The 25,461-nt window shown below is 46.1% G+C and overlaps 1 protein-coding gene across 2 annotated transcripts in view; it reads left to right on the plus strand.

Annotated features, from left to right (window-relative positions):
- The window catches only part of SHISA4 (shisa family member 4), a 531,710-nt gene that overhangs the window by 148,995 nt on the left and 357,254 nt on the right, over positions 1-25,461 (plus strand). For both annotated transcript variants that reach the window (XM_078644153.1, XM_078644154.1), the window contains exons 3-4: positions 2,345-2,478; positions 20,945-21,082. In XM_078644153.1, coding sequence (XP_078500279.1) covers positions 2,345-2,478; positions 20,945-21,082 — 272 coding nt within the window. The remainder of the gene's footprint in view (positions 1-2,344; positions 2,479-20,944; positions 21,083-25,461) is intronic.

Here is a 25,461-nt window from a genome sequence, read left to right on the forward strand (position 1 = left end):
ACTATTACCACGTTATTATTATTACCACGTATGGTTGGCAGCTGTGCTTTGTGCATTCCTCCTAGACAGCTAGACACAATGAGAGCTTAGGTGTGTCTCAATGGGCCATCTCTGGCAGGATGGGAAAGAGGAGCTGGGCACAGCCTCACTTACACCTGTATTGGCTATGTCCTGTCCACACTCATACTGCTGCTACTCCCTTCTAGTAAGACTGGAGCCAGGGCAGGAGGGAGGGCCTCTATGCACTTTAAATGCATGTCTTTGCTGTCTCCCCCACTTCAAAGGCACAACTGTGTATAAGTTGTACACCTCAGCCATCACCACTTCAGTACACCTCTGGAACTGCGGATACTCTGCCAGGAAGAAGGACTGCTACACTGCTGAACAACTGTCACTCTGCTGGACTCCTACTTTGCTGTGTTAACCTGCCTGCTGCCCTCTTGCCTTAGAGTGAGAACGACTGAACCTGCATCTTTCCAACCCAGAAGAAATGTGACTCCAAGTGCTTGCTAACTCACCTCCTGTCTGAAGTCTCAGGGACATAAAAGACTTCCAACTCATTTGCTACAGCAACTGGACTCTGCCATCTGAGAGTCTTGCCCTGCCAAGTGATGATAATCCAGTCCGGGGTCCTTGGAAGTGGGCATACAGTGCTGCAACTGACAAAATCCATGCAGCATTGTCATTGCACTGCTCAGAACCAGGCACTGCTCCATCGACACCCCCGTTGCTGCAAGTATCAAGTACATCACAGAATTCAGGCAATGCAGGTGGAGGCGAGCAGGAGGAATGCAGAGAGCGCAGCAGAACATGCCATCAATTAAGCAACCTGCAGGGGAAACAAAAGCAGAAAAATTTGCAAAAAGTGAATGAGTCTTGAATATAGCTGTCGGGTGGTCTGTTCCTGGTTTACCAGTGAGTGGAATGCTGAGACCCACTCGTCACTCCGTAAGAGCGGGGATGGGCACGAAAACAGGAAACGAGACCCTGGAAGCATTTGTGTTGCTTCCGGGGGCTGCACACCGCAGGGCCCAATTCCCACTGTTCGCTGTATGGTGGCAGCGGCGATGACACACACCGCCGGCCCCACATTTACACTTGCCCCGGCGTGCCCGCCGTAGGGGAGCCCTTGGCAAATTGAGCATTTTGACAGTAAGTCACAGTTCAGCATTTTAAAACGTAAATTTGCGCCATGTTAGGACTATCCCCTATTATTAAACTCTTTTTGGCCTAATGTCATCTGAGGTGGCAGAACAAACTAGTTACCTAGACAATGGAAAGACACAGAAGAACGGTCTACAGCCTGTGAACAGGAAAAGTCTTGGAAAGTATCTAAAGACTTCCTTCGGAGTTATTCTAAATCCGTCATTACAAAACAAACAGTGCAAATTTTGCTGTGTGCAGTCTCAAATGAGAACTATAAACACAATGAATATTATGAAGCAGAAGCCATGTTAATTCAAGATGGAGCCGAGGCCTTGTTGAGTACAGACCAGAAAAGCACAGCTTTATGCATCTCAGTATTTTCGTTTCATTTGCAACAGATTGGTATTAATATGCACATATGATTTTAATCAAGCAATAACTGCTACAAACTCGAGAGGTACTAATGTGGATGGGAGGTTGTCTTGTGATGTTGGTCATGCTTTATATAAGGCTACATGCTTCAAATAAATGTTACAATACACACAAAATAAACTAACCATGGTACGTTAAAATTGTGATTTAGGCCAATTTTTCTATTACTCTTCATGCATGTACAGACGTATACACACCATGGATTTGCTTAGAAGAGTTAATGTAAAATGTGACTTTTCTGCACTTCTTTGTTGTGTTGTTTGTGATGGCTAAATGTGTGTTACATTGAGGTTTTGTTTCGCATTCTGCCTCTGTTCACTGTCCTAGTCTTTGTGGAACGTTATGTTGTGATGTCATGATGTCTCAGTGTTCTATGTCCTTGGTTGGAGCTGGAGTCGGGTTGGTGACAAGAGGCTAAGATGATAACATCCATGGCTCCTCTGGGGTCACCCCCTCCCCGGTACTCAGAACCCCCCAGGTACAGTATGTACCCAGACACAACACAGCTCACATTACCAACACAATTTGAAAAACCGCGAATCAGACAGTTTCTCAGAATGTAGTCAGAGTGCGCATGCTAGTGACAAAGCATATTTGTCATGCTTTACAATGTGGTTTACTTCTGTGGCGGGGCATTTAGAGCTTTACTGTTCTAAATGTTGATCCACTTTTCTTTATCAAAGAAAAAAATAAAAGTGAACAAGTTAATAGCTTTGTCAAAAAACACTGTGTTACATGTTCTGTGTTTTTGTGTCTGTTTTTCCAGCCCCAAGATGATTGCTGGGATCGCCTCTGCAGCATCGCTCTTTTTTTTAATCATGGTGATAGTGATCAGCTGTTTCTTGTGCTCCTGCTGCTATCTGTACCGGAGGAGGGCGTCGATGAGGACCCCATATCACGGTAAGGGAAGAACAAGTGATTTTGGGTCTGAAGATGCATTTCTGCTAAAATAACCACAACGGACCTGCAAGCAGATTGTGTCTACGTTGCATCCCTGTTGCAATTGCTGTCCGCCAGACACTAAAAGTGAAGGAAATAGGCCTCGGCATCTTACACAGAGTTTTTTTTAATGTTGTTAGTGGCATTGCTTGGCTTGACTTTATGCCACTTTGAAACTGACAAATGTCGTCAATTCATTAGCTGTATGTCTCCCAGTTTACTACAACACAGTATTTCCCTCAGTAAACTATGAAAACGCCCTACTTCTATTGCCCATATTGAGTACAGTTCAGAGATGCTCCACTTACCTAGTGGTACGCCTCCGAACCACAACACATCTGATAGTACACTCACTGTTTGTACCAGAGAGTGTACAACTATGTATCCTTTTTTTATTCCTAAAGTGCGGTGGTAGCCACATGGACATCGGTGTTCTTTATTGGGAGAGATCAAGAGATACATTAAAAACAAAAACGTTAACAGACTAGAAACCAGTAAAGGAGGTCCTGGACATAAAGATGTGAGTACTTTAGAGATTGAGATGTATTTTGAAGAGTTAAATCTTAAGGAAGTTTCTGAAATCTAATTGGTGATAGTGGAGTCTGATGTGTTCTGTGACTCCACCACTGGGCGATAGGCTTTAGTACCTTGCTTTTTAGTATCCTAAGGCATGGTCAAGTTTTGCTTCTCGTGTTTCTTAATACTAGCTCCCATACCCACCTTTGTGTTCAGAACCTGTTATCGACTTTTTTAACTATATGTATTTCACTGCTGTAGTTGACCATGACGAATCACTCAGTTTTCTCCTGGACAGTACACTACTTAATCATTTATAACTGACCAGTCACATTTTGTGACTTTTTAAAAGATGGGTCCTTTCCTTCCAACCTTCCTCCCTGAGACTGGGTTCTTTGCGTGGGTCGGGGGTTCGGCTGGAACCTCTTTATAATCTCTTACTTTTTTCTCTGGAAGTAATAGATTTTTTTGGGTGTACAGTTAGTTTCCTCTAACTGGGTCCAATTCACAAAGCCAGCCTTTCAGGAGTTTGAAATAACTACTGTATGATTAATTCCATGTTTGGAGTAGATTTATAACATTTATGAAATTCAGAAAGACTCCCATGAGACCTACAGTAAATGTTCAGACGTAGATTTTCATGAGCACTTCAACATGCAGAATGTATGCTTGCAGAATTACCATGAACTTTTGAATACACTCATGGAGACACGTGGATCCTAACACTCTGGAGGACGATTGCCATCAGAACAGTGCACTCCTGCGTAAATGAAGAAGAAATGTAAATGTTCACGTTTCTGACTGACATCAAAGACAAGTCAGGCTTAGCTCCCATTGTCTATTTGACATCACTTAGAACCACTCAGTGAAAACTTCCCTTTAATTCATTGTGACCCATCTATAATTCTATATATATGGCTATGTTAGATGAAAGATACTTGCTACGTTGTTCCATTTTAGAGCTGTCCTAGAGACCGCTTCCTATGGATTTCCAATTTGATGCAATAAAATTGTTTATTAAATAAAGCAATATATACCTACATAGAGGGGATTGGATTTAGCCATCTTCCACCATTGGCCTGTTCAAGTTTCATTCACTTTTTGCTTCCATCCACTGCACCATGAAGCACAGGGCAATATATAAGCCTACTTTAGCTGTCGGGGCTTTGCACTATGAGTCATGTAATTTTTTCATATTCAATTGTGCACATCCTCCTAAAAAGAAGTGTACCTTCCTTTGCCAATAATCCTTCCTTTCCATACTTTGTCCTTGTTGTAGTTTCTATTATGTTTTTAAAATATGTCTTCAGATTACAGTAATTCCACCAAGCTTTTTCTTGTTGTTTGAACAACATCTGTCTGCTAGGAAGTATTAATACTGCGCTTTGTTGGTATTTTTTTTAATTTAAAATTCTTTATTGCAAAGATATGGCCACAACATGAAGACAGTAGCGTATTTTCTCATTTATATTAAATTTTTTTGCTTTCTATAATGGCTTTGTCAAAGCGTATTCTTTCTTACAACAAATTTGGCAATATACCACATTCACCCGCTGTAGTTATATTAGTGGAAGAGATGCTCCATAGCATTTTTGAAGTTGGATATCCTTGGAATTTGAGGTTGTCGACTCAAATTAATTTGCGTAGGGAAATATGCATCCTCCAAGTCGACAAAATAGCAGACAATTTAGGCACGCAGTATAGGTCATGGTATCACCGTGAAAACTGTAGCTTGGAGCTGAGATGGACAGTCACCCCAGTCTCTTATTTGTGTCTTCCACTGACTGAGGTCGAGATGTAGCCGGGATTGTTTATGGCCATCCATTTAGAGAAGCCACAGTAGTGTAAATGTAAATTGATACTTGTATAGCGCACTACTCACCCGCAAGGGTCTCAAGGCGCTTGTACGAATACCGCTGTGGAACCCATCCTGGCTTTCCCTGTGAGGTGTCCACTCCTGGGCACCCCCAAGGTGGAGGCCAGGCATCCTTAGCGTTGTGGGGGCCGTTGTGGAGATTAAGCAAGCTATTGCCCAGAGTTGCAGAGTGGGACTCCATGATTGGAATAGGCACCGAGGCGAGAATTATCAGGTCAGTGGAATTTTTTGAGCTTAAGACCCGCCAAGCTCAAAATACTTCTAACACGCAGAGGCTTACAACTTTACGTGAGGAGAAGCTGGCCTTTCTGAAGGCTACTGCTACGAAACATGGCTTGAAATGAGAATCAGAATAACCGAAGATAAAAAGAGATGGCAAACACTAGAGCCTTGTAGGCAACCCTGGGGCACAAACCCGAGAGGAACAGTAGCAAGGGAATGAAGATGAGTGATGTGAATATTGCAGCAACGTGGCAGGATGACAAAGCCCATGGCACAAATATGACTCCATAATCTGGTTGAATGAAAGGAAGGTGTTGTGGGGGATCGAACAGCACATTTGAAGGGAAGTGCAGTTGTTAGAATGTGCTCTCTTTTTCTTTTGGTGTGGAGTAAGTTCGTACAATAGCAGCCATCCTTGAAGACAGCCTTGGTACCGAGACAGCAGGTGGTGCTTCTGGAGGCCTGTAGCCTGGCCTTGAGTGATTTCTGTGGAGATGGTGCCGGAAAGGAAGTCCAGGGTCAGAGCCTCATAATGGAATTCCTTGCACGTGTGCAGGCCAAACTAACTGGCTTTCTTGTTTTTGCAAAATGGGATGTATACTCCATCCACTGGCTACCGCCTGGTGGGACTGAACTGATCTCTGGTGGGATGCCAGAAACTGACCAAGAGGAATAGGCTATCAGCAACATCTCGTCATGCGTCTTTGGTGGGAGCAGGTGTATTAAGATACCCTCGGGATCACACTGAGGAGATTTTATACTTAAGGGCGACCAGGCTGCCCATTGCATATTGGCGATCATGTATTTGATTGTAATTTTAAAAGACATACTTATCATAACCGCAATGCTTGATTTATTCAATATGTTTAGAGCTGTTCATTTTATAGTATTATGTGATACAATGCTTGCATTTCTGGGGGGCCTGATGGATGATATAAAGCTGCTTTCAAAATTAGACACTGAGGCAACTACACAAGTCACAAAATAAAGCGGTGAGTTTGAGCGGCGAGAATTGCCTGATGATTTCTGTCTGGAAAGTCCACTTTTGAGCAACTTGTTGGGGTTAATTTAAAAAAAAAAAAATTGTGGAGGATCGCAGCCTGGATGATGGCAAACTGCCTTCAACTTAATGGTAAAACAACAGAGGAGGTGGTGTTTGGCAATCCCGAGGACCTCTGGCCCCCTTCAGGTTCATGTTTAAAAATCTGGGTGTTACATTAAACCAGGCCCTTTCCATAAGGACTAGATTACCACTACTTGTGGGGCATGCTTTGCTACCATGCGGTTACTGACGAAGGTTTTCCCATGGCTACCATCCTCGGCAAAGCAGACTCTGGTTTATGCCCTTGCCATTAGTCGCCTTGACCTTGGCAATGCTTTGCTCACAGCTGCTAATGACTACCCTATTGGCCAAGCTCCAGGTAGTGCAAAACACAGCTGCATGCCTGGTTTGTAAACTTCAAGCTGGTTCCCCAGCAAATACGATTTGTAGATTGATTCTTCAATGCCTGCCACTCATTGCTGGATATGGGACTCATTCTTTGTTCACTGACACAGAATATTGTTGTATGACCTGAGGTGTCCCTAAATACAAGGCATAACGTGTCAACATTTACCTTTAGGAGCACACCTCTTATTTGCAAGAAACCACATACAGATTTACACCTGAAGGAAATAAATGCACCATCAATGGGACAATTATACTCCTTCAGGTTGCAACATCTGTTGGAAAGTGGAGATTTTGACATGCCCCCCCCATTTTTCATCTGCCATTTGATGTGATTTCGACTGGAGGTGCACTAGGTTCCTGCTAACCAGGTCCCCAGTGTCAGATCCCAGAACTGTGCAATTGGTTTGCCTAATTGGTGATACTTTTAGTGCCCACTGTAAGCCCCTAGTAAATGGTACCCCCGGTACCTAGGGACTGATGTATTAAAGAGTGTCCCGAAGTCAACCCTCACTAAGCTGTTTTGAAAACATGTGCTGGACACTGATGAAAATCAGTTCCCCAGCTACATGAGGGCTTCACAGAAAATAAGGATGTTTGGTATTAGATTAGACATCTCGTATTGATAAACCCACACTGATGCCAGTGTCAGATTTAGTTATACATGCACCCATAGGTCTCCTAACAGCGATCTGCTGAAACCCTACCAGCTATTGGTGTGCTGACTAATTGTTTTTTGCCAGTGTGCCACCAGAAACAGGTTTTTGACCCCCAAGCATGAGGGTCTTTGCTCTAAGGAGGCCATAAACCAAACCTGCACAGGCAGAGTGTGCTTGGCACCCCTGCCCACAGGATGACCTGCGGACTAGCATTCCAAGAACGGGGCACTTCAAAGAGGCCCACCACTTTTTTATTGAAATCTGGCTTCTCTCACAAGAAAGTCCAAAGCTCTTTAGCAACTGGAAAAGAGCCAAGACAGGCATGTCCACCCTCAGGAGAGCACCACCCCTGAACTGGGCTACCTGAAGTAGATGTGACTTTTCAGAATTGGCCATCTTGGTGATGGCAAATTTAGGGTCTCAAGGACAGGGTTATGCCCACTTCCCCCACGAAGAGGCCATATATATATGGGGTATTGACTCCCCCAACACCTCTAAATTCAGTACTTAGGGGGGCCCGGCACCAGGAAATCAGACCCTGCTGACCAAAAGAAAAAAGGCCTGAGAGCTGCAACAGCAAGTACTGCAGAAGAAGCAACTAACTTGGCACCAGCCCTTCTGGCCTGTTCACCTGTTCTCGACAATTGTGCCAAAGTCATCTTACCCTGCCAGCTGCTGATCCTCTAATGCCAGGGAGTAATGCCAGAACGTCACCAAAGACTCAGAAACTCCTGTGGAACAGCTGAGCTGTTCACCTGCATCTTGCAGGTACCAGTGACTGAACTGTGAGGCTCCAAGACCGCAAAAATCCGACACCCGAAAGAACCACTGCACCGGGCCGCTTAGCCCAACCTGAAGTAGGCCAACGGTGCCATTGTGGTCCCCCAGATTCCTGTCCACCAACGAAGAATGAAGACACTGAAGAGCAGCCAAAGCACATACTGTGGAAGAAGCAACTGACCCAGTGCCAGCCCCGCTGGTATGTCCGCTGATCCCGACAGAGTGCGCCAAAAGTCAACTTGTCTTGCAGTTGCTATGCCTTCAAAGCCTTGGAGGCCTGCCTGCCTTCAACAAAAAATAAAAGACTCCCATGGAGCAGAAGAGCTTCTTCCCCACATCCTGCAGGGACCCTAAAGAAGATTGTGAGACTCCAGAACTTCAAAAACCTGACGCCACAAAGCACCACTGCACCTGTGCTTCCTAGCCCAGGCTCAAGTGGGCCAGTGCTGCCTAGGGACAAATCTCACCTTCGGACGTGCCCACTGTGGACTACCTGAAGCTGCAGTCTCTGTTTGCAGCCCCCCTCTAAAGCGACTGAAGCAAAGGTGTCCCCAAACCACGCAAGAGTTGAGCCCCCCTGTTAGCTCTGCCCTAATGGTCCTCCAAACTGAGCCTGCAGCCTCTTTTCTGATGGACTGATCTCCAGAGTTGAATGGGGCCACCAACGCTGTAAGGCACTGCCCGAAGTGAACTGTTGGTGCTGCCTTGGACCTTGCCCCCATACTCACCGGAAGTCCAGAAGTTAAAAAAACTGGTCCTGTAAGTCGCTATTGTGTGCCTAAATGCAATACATGTTTTTCCACCATAGGATAACATTACTTCAAAGTGCTTCAGGTACTTTTAAGTATCGAAAACCTGTTTTCTTTAAACCTTCTATTGCAAACAGTACTTCATTTTGATAATCTTGGTGCTAAAGTTATATAAATATACATGTTAATTTTATAAATTGGTGTGGATCTCCTTATTGAGTCATGGTTAGTGTTCCCCCTAAAATGCGCACCTGCGTGCCCGCCCAGCCACCCTTTACATGCCAAGCAGTAAGAGGCTTAGAGCTCGCACATAAAGAGACATCAGAAGTTTGTCTTTATTTTTCCAGTTTTTAAGGAAACCGGTTTCTTTTTCATGTTTTATTAACATCCGGGGGACCACATTTCGAGAATTAATGTCATGCTGCTGCACCTTTTGACCCCGAGATCCCGACGCTGTATGATTACAGGTTCTACTGTTGATGGTCTGCAGGCCTGCTGTATAAGGTAGCACAAACCAGCTCCTAAATTCATGTGTGCTACATGTGACCAATATATAACGAGGCGGTACTAAAAAAGAACTTCAGAAACATAACTGAATGTGCTTATTTGTTGATACAATGCTCTTTGACAAGCCATTTTGTAGAAACAGTCAGTGTGCAAAACCCATTTGCGTGAAAAGAAGGGGCTGCTTTTTAAATGTAACATTTCATTGTTCTTCTGATAAAATTACTTGTGTAGAAATGAGTCCAACTTGCATGATATAATACGAATAGCTCACACAGAGACAAATTGCACTGTGTTTGTGATTTCCCTCCCAAAAAAACATATAAAATAGTGCTGTGAGAAATGAGTGGTTCCCATCCCGTTAACAGGCTCTCCTCCTGCATGTCAGCGATGCTTAACAGTTTACACTGTTTTATTTAATCTTGCTCACCCTAGGTGCATTTGCTTTCCCAGGTGTGCTTCTGTACCTTCTTAATGTAACACACAGATCTTGTATATTGTATACTGTGCTCTGAGTGCCTTCTATGTGTCTGGGTGAGTTCAACTTGTGGATACATATTAATGACTGGGCACGATTAAAAGACCTATAGTTGCACACTACATGATAATCATCCTTGGCCTCTTTGCAGAGGGCAATGGTCACATTATTTGTTATTGTAATCTCCATTTTATGTGAAAGACTAACAGACTCGAAGACTATAGAGGAAAGTAGTGTGAAAAAAAACAGGAGTGAACAAGACACTATGAAGATGAATTCCACTTCCACAATCATGAGTAATGTTTAATTTGGTCTAATATTTTCAGAAATGAAATATTTTCATTCTAATTATGTACTCCCAAAAATATTGTTGTTACTTATTTATCAGATGCTGCCAGCAAGCAATGACAATAGTTCTAGCTTAATCTAGGCGTATGTTGTTGATCTAAAGGCAATAACAGAAACCTCAGTAGCACCCACATGCTGGTCAGGCGGCACACTCTCTGAAGCACAGGGTTTTGCTTTACATGTTTTAACCCAGATTCTTAATTACAGAGGCAATGCATTTTAGAATGGAATCTTACTTAAGCTTTTTGGTAGCATCCCTTTTTCTTCAGACTCCGTGACACATTTTAATTCATCTCACTTTCAGCATGGACATCATCAAGGGGTCACAGCTGCGACGCCTGGCTTGCCCTTTGTAACGACTAGCAGTGCCTTTGCGACCCCTGACTTCAGAGGTGGCAAAGTCAGTGCCAGGGGCAGCTCATCCTTATGGATGCTGGTCAAGACACCACTTTCCTTGTTTCCAATCAGTTTTTATATTACAGTAATAGTGAATAATATAATGTCACTATTAGTGTGGTATAAAAATGGAGTACAGTTAGCTGGAATATGACCCTATCTGGCAGCTGAGGTAAGTAAAAAAAAATGTTTTATGTATGTTCTGTGCATTCTTGTGGGTGAGAGTGTGCATATGTAAGAGAGAGTGTGTGTATGGGTGAATATGTGTGTATGTGTGTTTTGAGTGAAAGAAAAGCTCAAATGGCATGTGATGTCACTTCCGCTACCCCTGACATTTTGGTGAATGGAGGCAGGTAGGCAACAGAACTGGTGGTTCTGTTGCCTGCCTGCCTCTGAGTTAAACACATTTTACTGACATCTTAAAACCCTGCCTATTGGGAGTAATACTATGCAATGTAAACGAGTCATTAACTGCAAATTAATTTACTAATAAATATCACTGATCTCTTGCCTAATAGAAGGTGACAGTGCAGAAGACATTTGTAAATCTCCCTGTTTTGTGCAACTATAGTCCCCATGGCCACTGTTGCCCTTTACTTCGAAGCAGCTCTTAAAGCTTAAAAAAAAGGCTATAATATCATCACAACCAAAATCAATAATGAATTACCCCAGATGATAAAAATAAATGCTCTTTCAAAAATATTTGTGTTTCTTTATTGAAACTTTGTGTAGCCATATTGAAAGTTAGTATCACCATAAAAAGGCATTCATATTTGGGAAACACATTTATTTGCATTTTCCCCTTCTCTGGTGGAGCCTGGCTGGCGCTAAAGAATGAGTCATTCAAAGGATTGTGGATGTTCTCCTAAAGACTTGTTGCTCTTTCTTCATTTATGTCTGTTACCATGATTTCATCAAGGGACTTTTGTACTGTATTTCAGATTTCACCTTAATTGAAAAAAGGGACACTGTAGAATGAACCCTAACTCGATCATAGCCCTCTGATGGTCTTTGAGACCTCGTGCCTGTGAAGGTGTAGGCGCTCAGCTCATCTCCTTCACATTAGATCTGCATAGGTTTGAAATCACATTAAAACATGTAGTATGACCTCACATGAATCTAACTAAGGAATACAGATTCTCCTTCCATTTAATGTTCTCTATCCACTCTCAAGGGCTGGGAATGAGAGCCTGGCATTGGAATTCAGTCTGAGACTTTTCACACTTTTCTCCTTCATCTACTTGTGAGTGTTCCCTGGTAAAGGGGCAAGGGACTGCATCCTCTACTCACTTTGGATAGCACTCTTTGCAGGCTTGTGAAAACCACACTAGTGAAGAGATGTGATGCACCATCTAAGATCCCATTACCTTCAGGTGGTTTTAGAAATTAGTTCCATGAAAGGGGGCTTAACTTATTTTCTGGGTAATTGTCATAGACCCAGGATATCACTTTTAGGGTCAGATATGAAGCACGCTCTCCAAAGTAATCACGTTTTGGTATCTATTAGTATGTCACTTTGTGGGAAAACAGATAATGATTAAGTTCAGTGTATATTGAATTGTTCACGTTTGCTATTTCTTTCTCATCATCTTTAAATAGCCTTTTGCTGTATGAAAGCATGGCACTGTAAACCAAAATCAACTTTTAAACCTATTGAATTAGCTTGGTAAGCTAAGCATGCTTTACTAAACTCCAAATTGAATATACAAGCAACAGGGTCAAAACCTGCCATGGCTCACTTATCACTTCATCCATTAAAGGTTGATAAAATCACCACAACTGAATTGGGTAATTTTTAAGTTTATTATTAATGAATCAACAAAAATGTAAAACAGTGGTAGCAAGTTATATCAATTCAAATCAGGAACTCATTTGGAAGAAAGCCACACGAGTGAAATCAGGTAAGGCAGCACTTGCAACGCACAGGTTTTATCTTCAATTGGTTCCTGCCCCCATGGGCGTGGCCCTTTCGTGGGCCTTCTGGGATCTGTAGTCCTGGCTTGCGTATTACCCTTGTGGGTGCGCTGTCTTTACTGAATAGTTCACAATAATTTCCAAGTGGATTGAAGATTCATTCTGGCAGAGGCCTGCTCACGCTTTCCAGATGCCAAATGGGAGCATATCTGACACTCCCCTGTCGAATGCCAGATCTCTCGTTCCTGCTGCTGACTTCTTGGTTGTCGGCACGGACCCGCAGCAGCGGTGGGCTCACTTCCACGACCGAGCCAGCCGTTTAAGTATATCAATTCAAATCAGGAACTCATTTGGAAGGAAGCCACACGAGTGAAATCAGCTCCACTTATTTATTTAAAATCTTGCACGCAGGCTTCAAAACCAGAATGTCTACTTCTGTAATGTGACGCCAAGTTATATATATGACAAACACGTTTCTTTTTACTGTATCCAGAATGTTCAGCATAACAACACAGAATTGTTTTGAACGGCGACATATGTTCAACTTAAACTATTTTAAAATCAACAGAATAAGTGTCTTTTTGGCTCTTTAATATGCAACCCCCTCTTAAACAAGGTAACCGATGCACTACAATTTTACACTCAGGGGGCTCCTTTCCCTTTTTAAATGCATGGTATCTGAGAAAAGTACTTGCTTGCATGATGAACTGGTGTACAAAGCCTTGGCAGCAGTGCACAGAGACCCTTCATTACCGCACACAGAGGAAATTTATTAGAGGGAACATTGGTCATGGTCATCATTTATTGACTATTGTGTGTATTTGTAGATGTCTAACACTCCTCTCTGATCTACCTAAGGCTGCTTGACCACATCACCCCCTAAAAGAGGTCCTTGTGATTGCTAGAGCATGCTCCTGTCTGCTAGTAGGGGAATACCTGGACCCTTCTCAAGGTATACCTCTTTTTGGTATACCATATATAGTATACCATAGAAGAAGCCAGCTTCCTACAACATCGTGCTACCAATAGGCTGTATCGCACAACAAATCTATGAACCAATTGATATTTCAAGACTGTACGACAAGGATAAAGTGTATCTGAATGCTGGTAACATAATAGTTGGATCTATTGGTAGAATACAACAAGGATAAAGTGTATTTTAACCTTGATTGAACAATGTTTTTATTCATTGAACAAAAAAAAGAGTTGATACATTATTTTTGTAAATATTTCAGAACTTGCCTTGCATGATTATCTTGATGTGAAAGGATGTATGCTACATTACTTGATATTATCTTTTTTTGCTGAAACGTTGAGATTATTGTAGACAAAACAATTGTTGAATCCATCCTTACAGAGAACCACTTTACCTTGCAACGTTAGGATTTGCACCATCATGTGGTGCAGTTGATGGTGCTTGTGTCATTATAGCGCACGTCTCAGCATTTTATGGCAATAAAGGGGTTATTTAGGGGTTAGAGGATGTAAAAAATCCTCCCAACATCGCAGATGTCCTGCATTTGCTATACTCTAAATAACCCCATTAGTGTCCCAACAGTGTCAGCCTTGTAACAGCTACTGCTTTGTTTACCAGTAAGTCATTACTATTAGTTTACTAACATTGATACTCAATAGCAAGACACCATATATAAAGACTAAAATCTCTTTTACTGCCTAGCTGAGAGCCTCATGGTACTTTGTTAATGTACAGTCATTTGATAAAGCAGCGTAGCATCAAAAATATTTATGCCTACTGCTTCAGTCATAGCGTCTCGCGGTAACCCCCACCCGATAGAGTCAAAGTAGTCAGCCTTAACGCCAGGAGCCTTAACAATCCTACTAAGCAGAAGGCGGTGCTCTGCTTCAAGAAACCCACCTCCTACACTGCGACACACATTGCATGCAGCACAGAACGTTTCCTTTACAGTTCTGATCTTCGGGGAAGAGTAAGAGGGGCGGGGTGGCCATTCTTCTTTCCTCACATTTTAGGGTTTCCATAGTGGGCTCTGTGGCTGAACTCAAGGGATGACTTCTAGCGTTGAGGCTACGCAGTGGGTCCTCTAATGTCACCATAGCTTTGATATTCTTCCCAAACGTTAAGAGAAATTCCTGATGGACGCCCTGGCTGAGGTTCTCCGTACACCCGACCCCATGGTTGTGGTGGGTGGGGATCTACATTTAGTCATGGACGCAGGTACTGACCGTTCTTGTACAAAGGTCAGGTGGAGCATGGGCTCTTTCAGGGACTGGCTGGAGGACTGTGGGATAAGGGATGCGTGGCGCTGCTTACACCCCGATGACAGAGATTATTCCTATTACTCTGCGGCCCATAAGACCTACACCCGCCTAGACCATTTTCTTGTCTCCCAGTCTGCGTGGGCTTGCACCACTGCCTCCACTATCGAGGGTAGATCGCTGTCGGAACACTCTCACTGCGCCTGCCACCCGCGCACTTGTGCCCACTGCACTGGCGTTTAGGGTCTCCCTGTTACAGTCCCCAACATTGGTTGAAGACCTGCGGCACACCCTGACTGATTATCTAGCACTTAACGAAAATGGTTCTGTGCCCTTGTCCTCCGTCTGGGAAGAGTTTAAATTGGTCGTGAGGGGGCCTTGATCGCCAAAGCGGCCTATGACAATAAAACTAGGTAGTCTAGAGCGCAGAATTGGAGGCTAAAGTTCGGGAACTCGAGGAAATTCACAAACGCACCAGAGCCCCTCGCGTTTGGCGCCAGTTAGAGAAGGAGCGGCTTCAGCTACGTCGTTTAGATTTAGAAAGGGCTGAGTATACGCTACTCCGACTCAAACCTAAATACTATGTGGATTCCAACAAAGGTGGGCACATGTTCGCTAAAGGCCTCCGCAGCCAGCGACATGCGCAGGCAGTTAAAGTAGGGGAGGGAGGTTCAGAGATTTCGGATGACCCAGGCATTGCGGCTTCATTTCAGTCTTTCTATGAGTGCCTTTATTCTGCCGAATCCACCCCGTTGGCGGACCCTGGGGAGTATCTGAGCAGCGCAGCAATCACCCCACTTCCGACTAGTGAGGTGGCAGGGCTGGAGGCCCCCATCCTGATCAAAGAGGTGATATCTGAGCGGCAGGGATTCCTGCGGCCCTTCTCCTGGCCGACATAGATAGGGCCTTCGACTCAGTAAGCTGGGTCTACCTCCGTGCGCTTCTGTCCCGCCTGAACCTGGGGCCCCACTTCTTATCCTACCTACAACTACTATACACGGATCTTACGGCGTCGGTGAGAGTGGCTGGGGCAGTGTCTAATTCCTTCCCTATAGGTAGAGGCACCAGACAGGGATGCCCCTTCTCACCATATCTATTTGCCCTGGCCATGGAACCGCTGGCGGCGTGGGTCCGAATAGACGCACAGATGCGGGGCATTGAGTGGAGGGCGGGACCCTCTGACAGAATAGCTCTCTATGCGGACGATGTCCTCTTTTTTCTCACGGACTTGAATAGGTCTGGGCCGCGTGTCCTTGACATCATGCGAATTTTCGGAGAGGTATTGGGCCTTCACCTGCACCTGCGTAAGTCAGTACTGTGGGTGTTGGGGGAGCGTCGGGATTTAGGGTCCTGGGCAGCGGCGTTGCAGGAGGCTGCGGGAGGCATTAAATACTTGGGGGTATTTTTGACAGACTTGCGTGGGGTCTCCTGGACGTGCAATGTCATGCCCGTATGGGAGCGTATCCGCTTAGACATGACTACGTGGTCCCGGATGCCCCTGAATGTGTACGGCCGCTCGGCCATTTTTAAGATGGTGGCCCTCCCGCGTCTCATATACCAATTACAAAATCACCCATACCCTATATCACCGCAGTGGTTCAGGCAGGTAAATTCGGCGCTTAGAAATTTCCTCTGGGCTGGAGGAGTGGCGAGAGTGGCGCTCCGCACGTGTTTTCTTTCCACATACTGTGGTGGCCTTGCAACGTCAGATATCCTGTCCTACTATCAGGCTTCCCATCTGCTAATACTGAATGATTGGTGGTATGGGGACCGAGGCGACCCTGCCTACGCCCTGGAGCGATTCATAATGGACCCTGATACGCTACACACTATACTATACTCGGCTGCTAAGAGGAAGAGGCTTCCGGTAGTCACTCAAATAGTGTTCCAAATATGGCGCGGTGCACTCCGCCGAATGGGATGGTGGAATAGGCTGACGAGGGAGACCCCATTGTGGCAGAATGGGCAATTGCCGGCGTTACTGTCCCTAAAGGGTTTCCGTGGCTGGGACGCGATCGGTATCTCGGCCGTGGGCCATGTGGTCAAGGGCACGACCCTTAAGTCGTTCCAGGAGCTACGTGAAGAATATGACATGCCCCGGACCCAGTTTTTTAGATATCTGCAGCTCCCCCACGCTATTACACCTACCCTGAGGGGCCTCGATTCGTTGCCCGAGTTTAGCCCTCTGGAAGCCAAGGTATTCATGGGGGAATTGGAAAGCCAAAAGATATCATCTATCTACCAAACACTAGTTACACATTGCTCGACGTCTCTAGATACTCTGCGAGCTAAATGGGAGAACGATCTGGGTGCATTTGAGGAGGAAGACTGGAGAGAGGCACTCGAGGCCCCAAGAGGGGCGGCCATTGCGGTACGACTGCGTTTCATTCAGTTTAAATACTTACATAGAGCCTACTTTACCAGGGAACGACTGTGGAAGGCAGGCTTGATTGCGTCCCCTGATTGTCTGCGATGTGGCGGAGAGATGGGCACGTTTCTGCATCCAGTTTGGGCGTGTGATGGTCTGGGGAGGTTCTGGTCGGGAGTGTGGGACTGCTTGTCGGAAGTGCTGGGCTGGGACCTTACCCGCCCACCACAACTAGGCCTCCTCCATATCCTAGAGCAGGTGGGGGGAAATATATATAAACGCCATTTGTTGTTGTTGGGTCTCGTGGTGGCCAAGAATGACGTAGCCCGAGCCTGGAAAGACCCCAGAGGCCCCCTATTGGGTGTGTGGAAAAGGGGACTTGACTTTTATATGGGGTTGGAACGCCCGATCTTCGAGGCCAGGGGCTGCCCCCGGAAACACTACAAGATTTGGAAGAGGTGGGCAGATTATAGAGGGCTATGGCTGGAACCGCTGGTACATGGTGAACCTGAAGAAAGACATCTGGATATTGAGCCCGTGTGATGGGGAGTACACATTAAATGTATTTTGATATGCTTTTACATATGGACTGTTTAGACGCTGTGCAGGGGGTGGGAAAGGGGGTTTTGGGTGGGGGGAGCGAGGGGGTGAAGGGAGGGGGGACTTAGGGTAATTTCTTACATTTAAAAGGCTGTTAGAATAGTTTGCAATGTGCTTATTACTTTCATGCTCACAGCTTCTCCGGGTTTCGGGGCGCTGTACGTATCATGTACCTTTTCAACGGCACAATAAAAATTTTGTTCTGAAAAAAAAAAAAAAAGAGGTGATATCTGTCATTGCCCGTCTGAAACTCATGAAGGCGCCGTGCCCGGATGGCTTCAGTACCCTCTTTTAAAAGACCTTTTGCGCGGACCTGGCTCCGCTGCTCACCCGCCTATTTAACTCCTTTCCTGACAAGGGTACTCTTACGGATACCATGCTGCAAGCAAAGATCTCGATCATCCCCAAACCAGGGAAGGACCCTGTGTTTTGCAGCTCATATCGGCCGATTTCCTTGTTGAATATTGACACAAAATTGTTCTCCAGCATCCTGGCCCAGAGGCTGAACCCCCTTTTGCCTGGATTGATCGACCCAGACCAATCGGGGTTCATCCCGAGTAGACAGTGCGGAGACAATACTAAAAGGATCTGTCACCTAATTGACAAGGTACATCATTCTAAGGAAGAGGCTTTACTGCTGGCAGTCGATGCCAAGAAAGCATTCGATCGCGTGCACTGGCCGTATTTGTTTGCCACTCTAGAACGCTTTGGCCTGAGAGTCAGGTTCCGCAAGTGGGTCGACAGCATTTACAGCTTTCCGTCTGCTGCCATCAGGGTTAGTGGTGTCCTCCCGAGTGACTTTGCAGTAGGGAGGGGCACCAGGCAGGGTTGCACTCTCTCCCCCCTGCTATTTGCTCTGTACATGGAGCCCTTTGCCCAAACACTCTGAGACAATCCAAAGGCACGGGGTATTCCGTTTGGGGCCGATCACCACCTAATTAACCTCTACGCGGGCAAGGTTAGTTTTTTCGATAGCGCACCCCCTGAACTCCTTGCCGGCCACCGTAGATGGCCTGTGGGCTTTTAGTCACCTTCCGGATTCAAAATGAATCTACAGAAGTCACAAGTACTGAACCTTTCTGTAAATCCCCCGACAGTGGATGCCTAGCATGCACAATTGGTGGAGAAGTGTGGCTCACTGGTTATAAGCGGCAGACCCTGAAGCAGAGGTCAGGCCCGGAACCAGGGTTCAATTCCCGACGCGGCAGGGTCTTGGGCTCAATGTCCGCGGACTCGATAATTCTTGCCTCGGTGCCTACTCTAATCATGGGTCCCACTCTGCAACTCTGGGCAATAGCTTGCTTAATCTCCACAACAGCCCCAACAGCGCTGGGATGCCTGGCTTCACCTTGGGGGTGCCCTGGAGGGGGCATTTCACAGGGAAAGCCAGGAAGGGTTCCACAGCGGTATACAGCGCCAGGATGCCCCGAGACTCTGCCTCTGCTGCCTCCACCGGGCTCGTTCGCACACATACAAACTGAAATTGAGCATTTCATATGGGGTCTGACCTCTCCCAGGTTGCAGAAGTCCTTGTTGCGACACCCTAAGAAAGAAGGGGGCTTTGCTCTGCCAAACATCACTCGCTATTTCCAGGCATTAGTGCTACGCTACCTAGTTGAATGGAACCGTCCTATGATGGGTCTTTATGGACCAGACGGTGGCTAGCCACCATATTTGGAGGGAGGTGTGGTTGCCTAGGCCGTCGCGTTCCTGGGGGCTGTATTCCTCGCCTGTCACCCAGCCCACTATGTTGGTCTGGGATGGAGTGTCCAAACGGGCTAACCTCACCACTTTCCCCTCCCCCATGTCATCCATCTTTTTAAACTCGGATTTCCTTCCTGGAATGGAAAAGGGAGTGGGCAAGCGATGGTTAGAAGGCGGGTGCAAGGGTCTGGGGTATTTGTTTGATCTGCAGGACCCCATCTCCCTTTGACCAGCTCCGAGTGGACTATGGCCTCTACGACTCGGACCTCTTCCTGCATACGCAGATGCTGCATTGGGTGACAGTTCCCTTAATGCGCCCCCTGGTGATTCGACCTATGCTACCATTTGAGAAGTGGCTTTTCTTTAAAAAAGATGATCGCAAACTCATATCAGAGATCTATTCATTCCTCACACAGAGTGTTAAGGGAACCCCGACCCCGGGACAGAGACGGTGGGAGATGGAACTAGGTTGCACTCTCTCGGACTAAGAGTGGAAGGACATTTTGTATAGGACCCATCACATCGCACACTCTATGGGCAACATGGAGACCGCATTTGAGATTGTATCCTACTGGTACCTCACTCCAGCTCGCTTAACTAAATGGAACCCACAGTGCGACGGTCTTTGCTGGCGTGGCTGCGGGAGCCCAGGTACCCTCCTTCACCTGCTGTGAAATTGCCCGAAACTTAAGAGATACTGGGACAAGATCCTTGACTAAATAGATAAGGCCTTTGATACCTCCATACCTAGGTTTCCCGCTTACACTATCTTAGGACTGCCCAACATACTGACCTTCCCACTGCATTCTATCAAAAGTAGGCAGATAGCTTTGGCGCTGAATGCTGCACACCGGGTACTCCTGGCAGGTTGGAGGACAGACAAGATCCCGGAACACACTACGACTGCACCAATTATGGTCTCTTCTGGGCATTGAGAGAGGCTGTCTATGGCCAATTTAAGGGACAAAGCTGAATATTCAAAGATCTGGGCCCCCTTTATAACAATCTTATCCACGGAATTCAGGAAACTGACATGTCCGCTTACCTTCAGATCTGATTCCCGAAACTCAGGAAGGCGAATAGTTCTAGCTATCGTGTTCGAACTTATTGGGCCCCTTGGGATCTAATACATCGGACTACACCTGTTAGTTAATGTGAAATCTCTAGCTCACCAGGAGAGGGGAGGGGTGGGGGAGGAGTAAGGGTGTTGGGAATCTTAATTTTGACTTAACTATTGTTTGGTTTATGTTTCCCTTTTCTCCCTTAAAAGGCAGACGTACTCGCCTCTAGTGGGATATACCAACTCTGCAGCTCAATGTGATATGCATATCCACTGTGTTCAAGTTCTGCTACATGTGCATTTATCTTTATATATCTGTTAATGGATTCCCCACCTCACACGGCCAGCCCAGGATGGGTTGTAGGTGGCATGCTGTGTCAGTTAACGTAAGAGATAGCCTATCCATCAAAGGCCTTTTTTAGATTGCAGCCGGCCGAGGGGTTGTAGGCGTTGATGCACTGTACTTTAATGCGATGTGTTCTGCTGATAAAAAACGATTTAATACTAACAATATTTATGTCTTTACCCACTTGTTTCAGTATCTCTCATTGTTCATGTGTTTGATTCACAGGTCAAGAAATGGAAATGATGGGTTATCAGCCATCCTACCCAGTTCAAGTATATCCCCCCATGTCAATGTACCCAGCCTACGGTCCCTCTTACGGGTATCCACTTTATCCGATGGGGCCACCCATGTACACCTCAACTGGTAAGGAACCCCGCGGTACTTTTCATATACCAGAAGTTAACGAGGATGCTCATTCATTGATTCTGTATCCTCAAAAGCAATATATATTGTACCAGATGGAATCTTTTTTTTCACCCTGTAAGGCATAGGAGCTTTGCATTTGATAACCTTAGAAGGAGAGACAGGAATATGATTAAAGCAGCAAGACCAAGTTATGGACAAAGAATCATTTTTGCAGCATTATAGAAATGTAACATGTAACTGACAGTTTTTGTTCTGATTGTTGAATTTGATACATTTGGTCTTAGTCACCATCAATTGAGGGTCCCTGCCTATATAGTAGCAGGACAATAACATTCTGCAGTACCTTTTAATACAGACCTTTGCACACTTAAGCATGAAGCATGGACTCACGGTAAGACATTCTTGCTTTTATTAGGTAAGAAAAGCAGTACAAATATGCCTTCAGTCTCACTTTGCAGGGCTGTCCAACAGTTCAGTCAGATAGTTTCTCTAACATTCCAAATGCCACTTACAGAAATATTCCAAGATAGGGGCAGGGGAAAGAAGGTAACGGAGGAGGAAAAGGAGAAACTACAACACATCTCCCTTGGAAGGGAAAAACATGAAGGAAGATGAAAGGTGAATGGGCAAACCACAACACCACAAAAACATGAAAGGAGACTCAGTTACAAAGCATACATTTAATGAGATAAGAAATACTTCCAGATGAGAGAATAACATAAAATAACAATGTGTACATTATTCCATTACCCAAATCCTAACAGATGAAAGACCCAATTGTTCATTTCGCTGGAAGGAGAAAACGTAAAGTTCCACATCACTTTATCCTACTTTGTGATCTACATGCCATCTTGGGGGATATGTTGCATCCTACCTCTATCACTTCGGTCATATGCCCCAACTCCTTGGTTGACGATGAGTACCTTTGCTCTTTTCATTTCAGGAATTCTAGAATATTTAGCTATGCTGTCTAAGCTCCATGTTTTACCTTCTTCCAGAATTACCATACTGTGTTTAACTTGTTTGATCCTTTTCGGGGGAGAAGATTGTTTGAACTTGTCACTGCTACCACTGGGTTTCTTAATTACTTCCCACTACTCAGCCTTCCAACGGTTGTCTTTCACACCCCATATCTTGTCATACCATGACTTGTATTCGGCTTGATGGAGAGGTATTGAGTTGTTAATGTTTTTCCTATTGCCCCATACCAGTTGTCATCCATTTACCCAGTGCAGTGCAAGCTTAGATCAATGTTTTCTGTCTTTCAAGGAGGTGAATGGTGATAAACTTGTAAGTGAATTAGGGGTGGTGTGATAAGACAATCGCATTTCACATAGATTCTTTGAAAGAGTTTTCCTTGATGCAACAGTGTAAGAACTGGGGTCACCAGTTCCCCGGGGGTAGCCTGGCACGAGCAGGTAGGCACCCGAAAGCTCAGGTGTTAAGTGACTATACAGCACACCCATCCACTGAGACAATAAATGCACGCACAGACTTAGACCACACCAGTAAGTTTGATTCAAATCAATTAATGTTATCTAAGACCAAAATCAGGGTTATCAATAATCACAGTCGCAATAACTCCTTGGCACATTTCATTGAGGGAAGCAACTAATTCCTCAGACTAGGGCAAAACGTTTCATGCGTTAAAGATAAGCAGTTCAACAGCAGAGGTAAACCATTTCATTAGAGTGGAGCAAAGGAAGCAATTCAATAATTACCATTGCATTTGAAGGGCAAGGTGAGCATCTCATTAGTTACTGTAGGCATTTCAATCAACTTCTGACAAAGCAAGGGTGAACATTTCCTTAGACCCATTAGCAGGAATAAACATGTCATTAGACAAAAGTAAACAGTTCATTTAGCAGGGATAAACCATGTCATTACTCAGCAATAACCATCTCATTAGGCAGTAGTAAAACTCTTTGGAGATCAGGCCACATTTCATTAAGCAAAGACAACAGTGCACCCGGTAAAAGTACTTCCTTAATCAACAAATAACCCCGGCATCAGGACCTACATTAGCTGACATTTAGCTTGACCCCAGGCAGGGGTTAACTCATCTAGCCCCGGGTCCAGGGCTCTACCGGAGTCTTGACCCAGTTCAGGGGTTGCTTGGGCTAATTAGGGCCAACGGGGCCCAACTCAGTCTTTCCACAGGGGAGGAGCGAACTCGGGTCCTCCTGTGGCATTCCCCCCTCCTCCCCGGGGTTTACCTTAACCTTCGGGCCGACCGGGCCCCTTGCGGAGGTTTGCAGATGGTGGAGAGAGCTCCGGCCCTCAGGTAGACCTCCCGCGGCCTACCGATCTAGACCCGGCCCTTGGGGGGCCGGCGCTGGCAGGTGGGGGCTCTTGCTCTCTTTCTCGGAGCCCTCCGAGGGTTCAGCAGGCTGTCCCCGGGCCTTCCATGGCTCGCAGGCCCGGGGACTGATCAGGAGGAGGCTGGGGAGGTTCCTGGCCTCGCGGCCAATCGTGGAGCGGCTGCAGGGGGTGGTTCACTTGCAGCCAATGGCTGCGCGGCTAAGGACAGGGGCACGGCCGATGACGCGGCCGGCCGCCCTCGTCACGTGAGGAGAGTGTCCCGGCCTCCAAAGCCTAGCGTAGCCTGACAGGAATTCGCGGCGGCCCTCTCCTGGCTCTGGGGGCCGCCGAGGGGGGTGATGAAGGCGGCGCCGGCGTCACAGAGAGAGCGCCGGGCCGCTAGGACGTAGGCAAGGCTCAGGGGGCTCCCGGGCTGAGGCTGTAAGTTTGGCGGCGCGCTCGTTGGCAAGCGCGACAGGGGACCAGCCGGGAAGCACCTTGCAGGTGAAGCACTCGGTCCTCGCGGCGCTTTGGGGGCAATCACAACAGCGCCTCGGGCAGCAGTCTCTGGGCCCACAGAGGGTATCAGCGGCGCGGCGCTTCACAGGACACAGCGCTAGTGAAACGCGATGTGGGGGCACACACAGCAGTTCTGTCAGGTTGCAGCGCTTGACAGTCAGCAGGTTACAGCATTTTAGGTAGCCACAGCCTCTAGGCAGGTTAGCAAAGGCAAGGCAGGACAGCGCTGGGGGCACGGGCGCGGAGATGGCAAAGCCCAATACCTGGTTGATCCCCAGTAGTCCTGGTTAGAGCAGATGTCTTCTTGGCGCGTGGTGGTTTTAGCGCCCTTGTGGATAGTTTCTTGGTTCCTTGAGAAGGGAGGAGGGGGGTGGGTTGAAGGCTGCTGACAGGATTCCTCAGCAGGTCACTAAAGGTGGTCCCTGGGTTCCTCTCCCGCCGGGCCAAATCAGTGGGCTAGTTCAGTGTTCCTTACACAGCTTGGTGGGTAGCGCCTAAACCCTGTCACCCCTAGTGGTATAGGTTTCTGACTAGGCTCTACCGCCTAAATCTCCTGCGTAGGGTCCCCCAGGTCAGTGAAGCCCCAACTGACTAAAAAGTTTCCCTCCTTTCTTTATATATGCCCAGGTCAGGTGACCACTCTCTGAGGCTTCAAAAATAGACTCCGCCTCTTTTCTGGAAGGTTCCAGGAGCTTCCCCACTCTAACTATGGGCAGGCAATGGAAGGCTGGTATTGCAACAATGTTTGGGGTCCCAGCCAGCTCCTGGCAACTAGGGTGCTACACAAAAAGACCACGCTGCAGTAGCAGGGGCTAGTGGCAGCCATGTTGGAAGTAGAGAGCACCTGCACCTTAGCATTGATTAGCAATGGAAAGGTGCTCGGAGACCTAAGGCCAACAAAAAAAAGAAGGTGGGAAAAATGAGGCAAGGGCGAAGAAAAATAGGGAAAGACCACCCTAGGGCTGACAGGTCTAACAAACAGCTAATTTTATGTAATCTTTGATGATTCTATTAGCTTTTCATCAATTCCTTCTGCTTTAGGACAATACAGAGTCGTTCAGGTGTGGTCCTTAGAATAAAGCCTTTAAGAAATCTCACTTGCCCTCAGACACAAATTGTACCCCGGTGTCAGTGACAATAGCACTGGGACTTTTTTCAGATGCAAAAGTGTCTTTCATGAATTCAATTAATGTTGCAGTATTTATATTATTAATACATTTAGTTGTAATCCAATGGAAATGGTAGATTACTAGCAATTTTTGGTATTTTAGATGAACTTTGTGTAATATAAAATGATAGGACCTTCACTATCTAATCCAATTTTATCCCACGGTTTAGATGGAACTTCTATTGGAGCTAGGAAGCCCCTCTTAGTGAATTTGGCTTTGTCGCTCACTCCACATGTATTGCAATCTCTCACCTTGTCTTCTATTATCCTCTCCATGCTGGGAAACCAGTATTCTGGCTGACTGTTTTTAGAGAGGCTCCTCCCAAGTTGTCCCTCATGCGCGATGTCTGCAATACGTTCTCTCACAACCTCAGGAGGTACAATCTTG

Source organism: Lissotriton helveticus, chromosome 5_1, assembly GCF_964261635.1.
Source record: "Lissotriton helveticus chromosome 5_1, aLisHel1.1, whole genome shotgun sequence".
Classification (NCBI taxonomy): Eukaryota; Metazoa; Chordata; class Amphibia; order Caudata; family Salamandridae; genus Lissotriton; species Lissotriton helveticus.